The following is a 13,397-nucleotide window of genomic DNA, read 5'->3' as shown; positions in this document are numbered from 1 at the left end:
TAAACAAACAGACTAATCACTTTCAGAAAAATACCATAGTATTACCATTTTTGGACATGTGGGCTACCCATTTAACTCCATGACAAAGTCAGAATGGAAGCAGCAGAGATGAAATGATAAAGTGAGACTGCAGAGATGAGAAAAGTGAAAAGAGTGATGAGACAAGAAAAAGATTAGAGCCCTATAAAAAAAAAAAAAAAAGACACTGTGCCGTTACCAGGGTAATACCATGGTACTGAATGATTATATTCATATTTCATGATTCTGCCATAGTACTCTTAGATACTTCAAAAATACCATGGTTTTACTATGACACATGTCAAAAACATGGGATTATCACAGACCATGTCTGGAAAAAAAGTGTAAAATATGGTGCTTTTTGCAGCTATTATTAGGCTATTATTGATCAAAAAGGAAATAATGGATAAACATAATGATTATCCATTATAAGAAAAATGCTTAAATACTCAAAAAGCATAGAAAAAGTTAAGGATATATAAATGCTACTCTTAAAAATTTTTTTTTTTTAAAAATCAGTGCCCTTTTTTATCCTTTCGCCCCCGTCCCTGCTGAGGTCTGTGCACGCCACTGATCTTCACTTCAATAAAAACCTTCATTTCAGTAAACTGAAAGAGTGTCAAAACATCACAGTTTGTCATGCATTGGGGATCTCTGGTGACATCTGCTGTAATAATAATAAAAAAAACTGTATGAAATAACAACTATGTCCAGTAGATGCTCCAGTGCTGCATGCATTGGCTGATCTCTATAAGCCAATGTTGTAACAAACTTAATTTCTAGATATTATCACAAGTTACACACTGGATATTTATTTAGACATTATAAAAAACTATTATTGTCAAATTGTAGCATTTTTTCTAAACCACTAATGTTGAAGTGTCAGATTTTGCAGTGATGCTCCAATATGCGGTCAAACCTGACCATGCTGTTACAGTCAAATCTGATTGTGTTACAAAGAAAATACAGAGTTATAATTTTGTTACCTGTCATTTATTTTAAACATCAAAATTCCAACATAAACTTTGTCACACAGGGGTCAGACTCAGACTTTGACCTGTGTGGTATGTTTGGTAAATATAGACATGTTTGCCTACACTTGTGAGGGCCAAATGTCCTCATCAGTAAAAAAAATAAACTAAAAAATCATCTAATCTAGTGATGTGCACATGTTTGTGTGATGGTTAGGTTTAGGGATAGAGTTTGGAAATTGAAAATATCATTAGCCTGATATGAAATCAATGGAAGTCAGTAAGAGATCACTAATATAATCAAACAAACCTGTATGTGTGTTTGGGTTTGTGTGGGTGTGTTTTCTGCATTGTGGATGTTTTATAGGCTCACCCCTTAATTTATGTGTGGTTGTGTTCTGCATTGTGTCTGAATTATTGATTTTTTTTTGTAAAAAAAAAAAAAAAAAAATAATAATAATATCTCTGTATTTTAGTATTTCCTATTAATTTTCTATGGCGGGTCAAAAATGACCCAGAACATCACAAGTGTTGCTTTTTTATTATTATTATGACCACTTGATTATTTTTTAATTTTTTTTAAATTTTTTGTATGTGTTCAGTTAGCTAGTGGAGGAAAAGTTGATATTTCACTCAGCAGTGATTGAGTAGTATAATGGAGAAGTTCAGCACTGTGTTTAGAGTATACGTTTGATTATAATGTGTCCAAAGACAAGATCCACACAATCCATTTTTCATTGAATAATGTCTTTTTTATATATATCCTTTCTGTTCTTTCAGAGATTCTTGCAGTTATTGATCAAAAACAACAAAAATAGAAACATTTCATTCTAAGCGCACATAGATGCGCTAAAGAAACCGTGCACGTCTTCTCTCGTTATATGCGCTCATTGACTGATGCCGGTAGTCTTAAAGAGACAGTACCGAATAAGCACATGTTCTACATATCAATGTAAATACTTGTAAATAGTACAAATTATGCAAGTAAACAATAAACATGTAACAAATATATTTATTTTTTGGAACATTTATTGATGGAATAGAATGAATATGAAAATTTTTCAAAAGTTTATGTATCATATTTGATCCATTAGGCTTTAAAGGTCATTCTCCTCCTGAGGCAGCAGTTCATTTGTGTGTAGGACATTTGTTATGTATGTTTTTCTACAGTGGTAAATCTTGGGGTATTATCAGAGGACTCTCTGGACTTTTCAGAGATACTAAATGTTTGAGAGTTTGACCATGACAACTTCCTCTCCTTGCTCTATAAATATGGATTGAAATGAATAAAATATTATTTTATCTTAAATATATATTATCTTTATAATGACAGAGCAGGCTGCATATATGAAAATACACTGAAATATTAGTTCACACTTTAAATATATCTTATAAAATGTATATGTCAGAATTTTCAAAGCTCTGTGATTTGTTTTGTGGTGTGCATGAATGTAATGTAATGGAGATTGAGAGATATTCCTCAAAAGACTGTTGTATCATATTTGATACATGGATTTCAACATGTGTTTTCAATAAAATTATATACAAAATTTAAACCAAGCACAAGTTGCTTATATTCAGCAAATACTCATTTTAAAATATCAGTAACAATATAATCATTACTGCCACTTTTACTTTATTAAAATCAGCAAAGATTTCACATAAAAAAACGAGTGCATGCAATACAAAAACTGACATTTTTAGAAAATTGTTAAAAATATTTTTTCCATCAAGAAATGCTCGGAAATGTCCAACACGTGGCAGCAGACATCTAATGCATTGAAGAAAACAAGATTTTCGGCAACATTTTTATTATGCAAATGACGCACAGGCTTTAGAAAATAGCGTATCAAATTTGATACAGGCGGCGTTATAGGGTTAATAAAGTATGTAAGCAAAATGGACAGTATAACAGAAATATACCCATATGAATCGATATCGAATAAAAATTGGATCAAATCAAAATCAGATCGAATCAAGAGTTTGTGAATGAGAATTGAATTGGGAAAGTTAGTTAGATCAGATTGCAGGCTGTAAATAGATTCAAATAGGAGGTTCATGGCATCATTACATAATAAAAGAGACTGCAAATATCCTAGCTCATGAGCACATCTATATATAATACTCTTTGTTTTCAGGGTTTTATATCTTGATATTTGCTACTTACTTCATCTGGATGAACCAACTCAACACACTTTATAATTTCTCATTTTGACCGTTCACTCTATTGACAGCCACAATCACGAGTGCTCTTCTTGCATGCATATTCATGTGACGGAAACCAGCCACCAACAAGACAGTGCATGGGTACTGAATTGAGTCTTTATTTGGTATTATCGATAAGGTATCATTAATTTATATAAATATATACATATTACATAATATTACAAATATACTTATTTATATTTAGTATCAACTGAAGCACTGGTGCTTTTGACATCACCACATTCGGTTCTTAAGCCCCATCAGTTGACCCCTAGCACGGCAAATGGTATACGATCTCTCATTTGGAAACTTTCGAAAACGCTCTCTATAATCAGAGCCCATCTGGAACGCCACAAACGCAAATAAGCACTGTGAAGCGTCAACGAATATCAGCAGTCTCGGTTCTGCTCCTCTAATCTGATTGGACAAGCAGCCTTTTAACTGTTGTATAAAGAATAATTCAATAATGCCAGAGTGAACTCAACACATGCTGTTAATTGTTGGATTGTAAACAGTTTTGCTCACAGTCTGCCGATGCATTTACAGTTGAAGTCAGAAGTTTACACACACCTTAGCCAAATACATTTAAACTCAGTTTTTCACAATTCCTGACATTTAATCATAGAAAACATTCCCTGTCTTAGGTCAGTTAGGATCACTACTTTATTTTAAGAATGTGAAATGTCAGAATAATAGAAGAGAGAATGATTTATTTCAGCTTTTATTTCTTTCATCACATTCCCAGTGGGTCAGAAGTTTACATGCACTTTGTTAGTATTTGGTAGCATTGCCTTTAAATTGTTTAACTTGGGTCAAATGTTTTGGGTATCCTTCCACAAGCTTCTCACAATAAGTTGCTGGAATTTTGGCCCATTCCTCCAGACAGAACTGGTGTAACTGAGTCAGGTTTGTAGGCCTCCTTGCTCACACACGCTTTTTCAGTTCTGCCCACAAATTTTCTATCGGATTGAGGTCAGGGCTTTGTGATGGCCACTCCAATACCTTGACTTTCTTGTCCTTAAGCCATTTTGCCACAACTTTGGAAGTATGCTTGGGGTCATTGTCCATTTGGAAGACCCATTTGCGACCGAGCTTTAACTTCCTGGCTGATGTCTTGAGATGTTGCTTCAATATATCCACATAATTTCCTTCCTCATGATGCCATCTATTTTGTGAAGTGCACCAGTCCCTCCTGCAGCAAAGCACCCCCACAACATGATGCTGCCACCCCCATGCTTCACGGTTGGGATGGTGTTCTTCGGCTTGCAAGCCTCACCCTTTTTCCTCCAAACATAATGATGGTCATTATGGCCAAACAGTTCAATTTTTGTTTCATCAGTCCAGAGGACATTTCTCCAAAGAGTAAGATCTTTGTCACCATGTGCACTTGCAAACTGTAGTCTGGCTTTTTTATGGCGGTTTTGGAGCAGTGGCTTCTTTCTTGCTGAGCAGCCTTTCAGGTTATGTCGATATAGGACTCGTTTTACTGTGGATATAGATACTTGTCTATCTGTTTCCTCCAGCATCTTCACAAGGTCCTTTGCTGTTGTTCTGGGATTGATTTGCACTTTTTGCACCAAACTACGTTCATCTCTAGGAGACAGAATGCGTCTCCTTCCTGAGCGGTATGGTGGCTGTGTGGTCCCATGGTGTTTATACTTGTGTACTATTGTTTGTACAGATGAACATGGTACCTTCAGGCATTTGGAAATTGCTCCCAAGGATGAACCAGACTTGTGGAGGTCCACAATTTTTTTCTGAGGTATTGGCTGATTTATTTTGATTTTTCCATGATGTCAAGCAAAGAGGCACTGAGTTTGAAGCTAGGCCTTAAACTACATCCACAGGTACACCACCAATTGACTTAAATTAGCCAGTTAGCCTATCAGAAGCTAATTGGCTAATTGTCTAAATGCTTGACATAATTTTCTGGAATTGTCCAAGCTGCTTAAAAGCACAGTTAACTAAGTGTATGTAAACTTCTGACCCACTGGAATTGTGATATAGTCAATTAAAAGTGAAACAATCTGTCTGTAAACAATTGCTGGAAAAATTACTTGTGTCATGCACAAAGTAGATGTCCTAAACAACTTGCCAAAACTGTCGTAAAACTCTGAACGCGGTCCATTGATGTGAGCCGTCATATGATTGGCCACGTGATCCAAGTTGACCGTTATGCTCTCTAAAATGGTAAACGCGCGGAGGTTGATATCTCTGTATAGAATATCTCTGGTAGAACTGCACAAAAACATGTTCTAAGAAACGATGGTACTCACTGTTACTTACTTGAAAGGCTTCTCCCCCGTGTGCGTGCGGATGTGGTTGTTTAGGGTCGTGGCGCCGGCGAACGCTCGGCCGCAGTAGCCGCACTTAAAGGGTCGGTCACTGGAGTGGGTCACCACGTGATTCCGCAGCTCCGACGGCTGAGAGAACGACTGAGAACAGTGTCCACACTGATACGGTCTGCAGACATAGAAGAGACAAACACATGGGATGTCCCAATGCTGTTACCATGGTAGCGTGACCCTCATCAACAACAGGGCGAGAACACTGTCTGGGTCATCTATCAATATTTCCACCCTTTCAGCGCTCGACTGGAAGAGCTGCGGATCATGTTTGAGGCTGTGAATGTACCGTGGTAATGATCAGGTTAATTATGAGTTAAGTGCCAGTTAATCATGGAGGGCTGGAAAGAAATTGCTCATGTATTGACAATCAGAAACAATAACGGAAAGCACTTAGAGGCATAATTAGATAAATTGACAATTATTTTTTTTATTATTAATCTCATTATTCATTTGCTTGAAAGAGAAAAAAACTTGACAGTAGTTTTACATTAGTGAAATGCTCCATTGGATGTTTTATGTGAAATGTAAGATCAGTACATCACCATTATATTTTAACAAGTAAAATGCAATAAAATAAATTTAATTTCACCTACATTTTCTTTTTACCCAAATTAACATACTGTATCATGTTTTCACAGTCTATGTCATTTGTTGTCTAAAATGCTTTAATGGAATACTCCGGGTTTAATACATTTAAACAATTGTGGCATAATGTTGATTACCACAACAAATAATTTCAACTTAATCCTCAACTTCATTATGACAACAGAACCCTGTAATCCTGATAACTTTCCACAGATGTGGTTAGTAATTGATTTTATCACAGTAAAATCATGTTAACACACATATTGTTTATGTCTTGTATCTATACTTTTGAAACAGTGAGTATTTTAATGTTTACAGATCGACCCCATTGACTTCCATTGTAAGTGTCTCACTGGAACACACATTTGTGCTTTTTTTTATTTTTATTTTTTTATTTTTTTATTTTTTTAAGAAAAGGAGGGACAAGTCTAAATTTATTTTTGTGCCAATCAATCAACATTTTGATACCCTTTAAAAAATAAGGCTTTGATCTTTCTGACATCATATTTGAGGGAGTGACATCATCAAAGTGTTTTTTAACCACTTGTTTCAAACAGGTCAGTTTCTCATACAGTTTTTATCAGGATTACACTGGAAAACAGGACAAAATACTAATTAAGGATTTCTTTTTTTTTTTTTTTTTTTTTTTTTTTTTGCAATGTAGCTTACTACAGTATGTGTTCATTTAATGGATTGTGATGCTGCTGAACACTTAATATTTCTGTATTTTGCAGTCCAATCCATACATTTCCAATGGCCGGTCATTTTTGACCGGGAACACAACAAGTGTAAAAAAGTGAACTAAAAACCAAAAAAAAAAACAAAAACAAAAAATTATTGAAAATGGTCCTTTTTCAGATACCATATGTGAACAAAGTCAAGGAATTTTATTCCAACTGGATTAAGTAAAACATTTTAAAATAAAAACAATTGTTCGGGTCAAAAGTATTTTCTGTGCAAAAGCAGAAATGTGTCCCAGCTCTTTCTGTTCAACAGTGTTACAACGTGATGTTTCCCCTTTAAAAAATAAGGCTTTGATCTTTCTGAAATCATATTTGAGGGAGTTTTTAACCACATGTTTCAAACAGGTCACTTTCTCATACAGTCTTTATCAGGATTGTAATATTTAAGTATACTTTTATTGGCCTCATGAAGCTCAAAAGGGTCATTCTGTGTCAACTCAAAAAAAAAATTGTTTTTGATATTTTTACTGGGGAAAATCATCAAGTGATAGTCCTAACACATTTTTTCATCATTTAATCAATTATTAGATATGAGTGTTTTGGGTGTGACCCATAATTCACCCTCTTGTTTCTTGTCAGTAGAACAATTATTTTGAATTATTAAATCAAAATACTAGTTATATGTATTGCACTAACTGATGAGCCACATGTGTCACTTTTTCTGAATAGTGTATTTTGGACTTTCAAAAATCACAATTTTGACTATTGTTTTTATGTGAATAAGTAAAGGTACATTTCTAGTTATAACATTATTTGTATTTCAGACCTTTGTTTTGTTGGACAAGAAATACAAGTTTCATACCATGTGATGCACATTTGGTTTTCAAATATTGGAGATGGGAAAATGTAAATTTTTTTCAGATGAAGCCACATTGAGAGCTTAATTTCTCTGGGATTTAACCATATAATGATATATTTAACAATATAATTAAAAATGAATATACAAAAAGGAAAGTTTGTTCTGAATCAGTAACACTTTACAATAAGGTTCCATTTGTTAACATTAGTTAACATTAACTAAGATTAATAAATGTTGTAAAAGTATTGTTTATTGTTAGTTCATGTTAATTTCTACATATAGTAATACATTTTTTTTTTTTAAATCAAAAGATGTATATGTTAACATTAGTTATGTACTATGAACTAACATGCACTAAAAAGGAATAATAGTAAGTATTTTTGTTAAGTAACATTAACAAATATTAATAAATGTTGTAAAAATATATATTGTTCATTGTTAGTTCATAATACCTAATGCATTAACTAATGTTAACGAATGTAACCTTATTGTAAAGTGTTACCAAGATATCTTTATAGATCATTAGATAATCCACATGATGCACAATGTTGCATATGGCCACCAGGAGATGGCGCCAAATACATGACACAGACTCAATGATGACTCAAATGACACAGAATGAAACTCATTCTGTGAAATCTCATTACTAAAATCATGTCTGCATGTTATGCAAACCTTTAGTCATTGTCGTGTTTGCATGTGTAATTAGTTCTTATGTACAATTATTATGTTTTATTTGTTTGGAGAGGCTTTTGAACACATGGAGATGTTTTTGGACACTATAATAAATGATTTTTTATTACTTTTGATTGCTTTGTTGTATTGACACAAAACATTTCTCAGATACAGCTAACATGATTGGGTACAAAAACAAAAGTTTTTGGGAGCTACCTTATTTACACCCAGAGATATATATGGTCAACTAAGAAACATGGTAAATTTTCTGCTTAATTTTTTGTGATTTGATTTTTATGGTGAGAGTCTCAGAATGTATCATAATCTATATCATTAAAAAAATTAAATTTTCTTTACAATGATACCAAACACTTGACCCTCTTTGTTTTTTTAATTTTTTTTTAATTTTAAGCTTTTATTTTGGGTATGCCACTGAAACAGGAAATCTTTAAAAAACATATTCAGAGCTTAAAGGGTTAATACTTCTGGAGTTATAAGCACTCCAACGTTGGAAAAACAACACACACACACACACACACACACACACACACAAAAGATATTCTTGGCACAACAAGAGCCTTTAGTGGCAGTATTCACAGTAATCACACAGTCATACTGCAGTTTTTCAGTTGGGAGATGCAGTGATTGCAGTGAATATGTTAACATGATGAATGTTTGTGAAGTATTAACTACAGCAGCACTGGTGATTAATGTCCATTTATTGTTTATTACAGCAGTGGCCTGCTGCAAGAACATAAATAAACTCTCTGGACCTCCAGTAAAGACCAGCCGCACCTCCGGAAGCCAAAACCTTCCTGCAACAGAACTATATCAAAACTAAGACTACTACATTTTATCTAATTAAATGAGTAATAATGATGCACACATGTTTCCAAACATTACAAGCACAGCAGATATCTAGATCTCATATTTTATGTAAAGAAGAGAATATTTATTTGAGCTTGTTAGAGGCAGTATTTTGTTATTCACTGCTCAATACTGTAATGAATTGCTCGTTTGGGGGCTTCACTCATTAATGAAGCCCAACAGAAATATGACATCATAATGATTGATGTGCTCAAAAACAGCTCGAGTCCAGACAAGACGTCAGCAAAACACATCAGCAATGATCTGATCATTTATCCGCTCCAAAATGTACATATAAACTAAACATCAATACATTCGTATATAAGCCAAAGGCCGTAAATGCTGTATATGTGAGTTCATTTGAAACTGATTCAGTGAGTCAAACAGCCACCGATCTCAGATTCCCTTGTTCAGCTGAATTTGATCTGCACCTCAGGGTCATAAAGTTGAATATTGACAAAGCCTCACATTGACTTCATCTGCTCAGGAATCCCGCAAACATTTTTCTTCTCTATGAATATTAGTTTATTGAATAAGTGGCATGTGTTTTCCTCTACATCACCTTTGCCGTGTGTATTTCTGTGAGACATCAGCAGCTGATTTATAGGTTTATATACACCAGAGAAAATAGAGCTAAGCAGAAAATCTCCAATACATCCTCTGCTGTATTTAATTAGGTTTAGAGATGTTACACTCCATATTTAGATATTTACATTTACATTTATGCATTTGGTAGGCGCTTTTATCCAAAGCAATCCCCCCGGAGCAACCTGGAGTTGAGTGCCTTGCTCAAGGACGCAGTGGTGGTGGCTGTGGGGATCGAACCGTACCAGTACTGTGCTTTAGCCCACTACGCCACCACCACTCCACTAGACCCTAAAAGCATGCTGGTTAGTGAGGCAAAACTCTACATCCAGATGGGAAAAGCTCAGTTAAATGCCACATATGGATTTGAGCAGCAGCACATGATGTGTGTGTTGTGTTGACATAAAGAGAGCTTTTCATCTTCAATAAAACTGCGTTCTGATTTTGAGGAAAAGTCTGTGAGTGAAAAAGTGTCATCAGGCACAGGATTTTACCTGTAGAACTTTCAGGAGAAAAGCTAGGGGTCTAAAATACCATATTTATTCATGAGCACTCATTTTTGATCACCTAAAGCCCAAAGAATAGTAGCAGTTGTCCCTATCGTTTACCCGAACACAAAAAAAAAGGTAGTGTGGGAGGAGTTGAGAGCTATGCTTGCTATGGGGGTAATAGAAGAATCCCACAGTGATTGGGCTAGTCCGGTAGTCTTAGTCCCAAAGAGTGATGAGTCGGTCCGGTTTTGTGTGGATTATAGAAAAGTGAACGCGGTGTCTAAATTTGATGTGTACCCAATGCCTTGCATTGACAAAATTCTCGATCGATTGGGTGTGGCTCGTTTCTATTCGACACTGGATTTAACTAAGGGATATTGGCAGATTCCCTTGACTCCCATTTCCCAAGAAAAAACTGCTTTTTCCACTCCGTTTAGCTTACACCAATTTGTTACTCTTCTGTTGGTATTTGTTTGGGGCCCCGGCGACATTTCAGCGACTCATTGACAAAGTCCCTTGCCCACACGCTGCGTATGCTCATCCAGCATCTGAGGGCTGTCCTGAGGTCGCTGAGGTGGGCAGGACTCACAGCAAATCCGAAGAAGTGTGCAATTGTAGTACAGTATCTGGGCTTCCACTTGGGTCACGGACAAGTGCGTCCTCAAACTGATAAGACAGCAGCCACTGCGGCTTGTCCAAGGTCCAAGTACAAAAAGGGGGTGAGACAGTTGCTGGGGTTGGCTGGCTATTATCGGAGGTTTGTGCCTAATTATTCGGACGTCACCAGCACGCTGACTGATCTCACTAAAAAGGGAGCACCAGACCTGGTCCAGTGGACGGAGCCATGCCAACAGGCTTTCTTACAAGTAAAAGCCGCACTCTGTGGCGGTCTACTGTTGTATTCCCCTGACTTCTCTCTCCCTTTTGTTTTACAGATGGATGTATCAGACAGGGGGTTGGGGGCTGTGTTGTCCCAGGTAGTGGAAGGGGAGGAGCACCCCGTGCTGTACATTAGCCGAAAGCTAATACTAAGCATGATAGAAAAGGAGTGTCTGGCCATCAATTGGGTGGTCCTCACTCTCCGGTACTACCTGCTTGAGAGGGCCTTCACCCTCTCTTTGGACCATGTTCCACAAAAAAAGATTTTTGGAAACATATTACCAACACAGTTCCAACATTCTTTATTGTCAAAATAAGACAAATAAATGAAAGTATATTAATATTACCATAAACTTCACAGGCCCAAACAGTATGCAAAAATAATTACCATGTCATAGGCTGACAATAGGAACATTTAACATTTTGTAAATGCAAAAATTATTTTATTAATTAAAATAAAAATGCAATGGGATTTATCTATGAAACGGCATTTAAATGTCTGTGTGGTATTTTCTATGATTTTGTGTAGTTTGTTTTTGTTTTTTGAGGATGAGTTTATGTTACACAACCCATCCATGTTGGCATCTGTCTAATTTGATGAGCTTCTACCAAGTGACAGATGAATTTGTGCCAAAATACTGTAGTTTGATTGGATGCATGACAGGGGTGGCTCAAGACCATTTTGACTTGGGGGGGGGGGGGGGGGGCAACTGTATTATACCTTAAATGTCCCCTGTACACATATAAAACATGAATGCCCAGTTCCCAATGCGCTTTAAGTCCTCGTGGTGGCGTAGTGACTCGCCTCAATCCGGGTGCCGGAAGACGAATCTCAGTTGCCTCCACGTCTGAGACCGTCAATCTGCGCATCTTATCACGTGGCTTGTTGAGCACGTTACCGCGGAGACCTAGCACGTGTGGAGGCTTCACGCTATTCTCTGCGGCATCCACGCACAACTCACCATACGCCCCACCGAGCAAGAACCACATTATAGCGACCACGACCACAGTCTCAAACATTCATGCGCCTCTAGTGTTCATTTCACCAGGAAACTGCCACAATACATACAAAGAGACACGTAAAAATCATAATGCGAAAATTTAGGTAAAGTAACGTGGTACTATGAGACTCTGTTGGATCAACAAAAAAGACATTTGAAAGAAATCTGCAGATGGAGTTCAGACAGCATCCCTCATTCTAGAGCTGCAGCTGGACTGTCAAAGCTCATTAGATGTTTTTCACCAGCAGCATTAATTCAATCGCATGATTTAGTTCTTGAGTGAAGATGTGAGCTGGTCACGGCTTCACTTTAACCACACTGAAGTTTCTGGTAGATCATGCTGATGTTGATCTAACAATCACTGAAAATATTCAATGTTCTAGAAAGAACTCCCATCATCACAGGTCAAGAAGTTACAACAACACAGATCTGCGCAGATGTCTACATGCCATGTCAACAGGCAGTTCTAATCATGCACGCTTCATGAAAATGATCAATGTTCTCCATCAACTGCTGCCACGTTTGTGCCGTATGGACTCTACGACACTCCAGTTTTCATTTCAAGCATTTCATAAAACATTATATTTAAATAAACACCCCCCACACACCTGAGTGGTCACGCAGGTGCGTATGACACAGTCAATACAATGGAAGATTTTATAAACTAGCCAATCAGATCATAATTCAGGTGTGTTAAACAGGTAAAGATCTCCTGGTGGAAACGCTGCCATGTAACAAAGATTTGTGAGCTAAGACATTGTGCATGGTTTATTAATACACTGTATTAAAAGCTGTTGTTGTCACTGAATCTCACCTGTCAGGGTTCTGCGTGCACACGTGCATCTGCAGTAGAATGCGTTGTGTGAAGGTTTTGAAGCACTGGCCGCATTTCCACAGATGCCAGTCGCTGAACTCTGAACTCAGCTGACTGGTGGACGTGGGACTCGCCAGCACGCGCTGGTTTTTGGAGCTCATTTGGTTTAAACCGGACTCGTTGTGGCTGTTCTTGTCCAGGAGGGAGAAGCTCCGTGAGCAGGACGACTGAGGGAAGACCATCGAACGCAGCAGAACCAGCGAGGAGGATTTGGGACTCTTACTGAAGGGCTGAAGGATTTCCTGACGGCTCATCGCCTCCATTACAGTAGATGGCACATTCACTGTTACACAAAACACAAACACAAGTCAGTGAGAATGTGTACTCATGCAGACTGTCACAAACAGTGTCACTGA

The 13,397-nt window shown here is 36.9% G+C and overlaps 2 protein-coding genes across 5 annotated transcripts in view; both read right to left on the bottom strand.

Moving 5' to 3' along the window:
- LOC127414552 (synphilin-1-like) overlaps positions 1–13,397 on the bottom strand; it is a 285,700-nt gene that overhangs the window by 99,743 nt on the left and 172,560 nt on the right. The window lies entirely within an intron of this gene.
- LOC127414562 (putative histone-lysine N-methyltransferase PRDM6) overlaps positions 1–13,397 on the bottom strand; it is a 60,762-nt gene that overhangs the window by 7,218 nt on the left and 40,147 nt on the right. For 2 of the 4 annotated variants that reach the window (XM_051652679.1, XM_051652678.1), the window contains 2 exons: positions 12,982–13,324; positions 5,481–5,657 (listed from right to left, as the gene is read on the bottom strand). In XM_051652679.1, coding sequence (XP_051508639.1) covers positions 5,481–5,657; positions 12,982–13,324 — 520 coding nt within the window. Of the gene's footprint in view, positions 1–5,470; positions 5,658–12,981; positions 13,325–13,397 lie in introns of all 4 variants that reach the window. The other 2 variants (XM_051652680.1, XM_051652681.1) reach the window with 2 other exon arrangements.

The sequence above is a fragment of the Myxocyprinus asiaticus genome, chromosome 24 (assembly GCF_019703515.2).
Source record: "Myxocyprinus asiaticus isolate MX2 ecotype Aquarium Trade chromosome 24, UBuf_Myxa_2, whole genome shotgun sequence".
NCBI lineage: Eukaryota > Metazoa > Chordata > Actinopteri > Cypriniformes > Catostomidae > Myxocyprinus > Myxocyprinus asiaticus.
The sequence above is the reverse complement of the archived record's forward strand: the minus strand, read 5'-3'. Positions and strand labels throughout refer to the sequence as shown.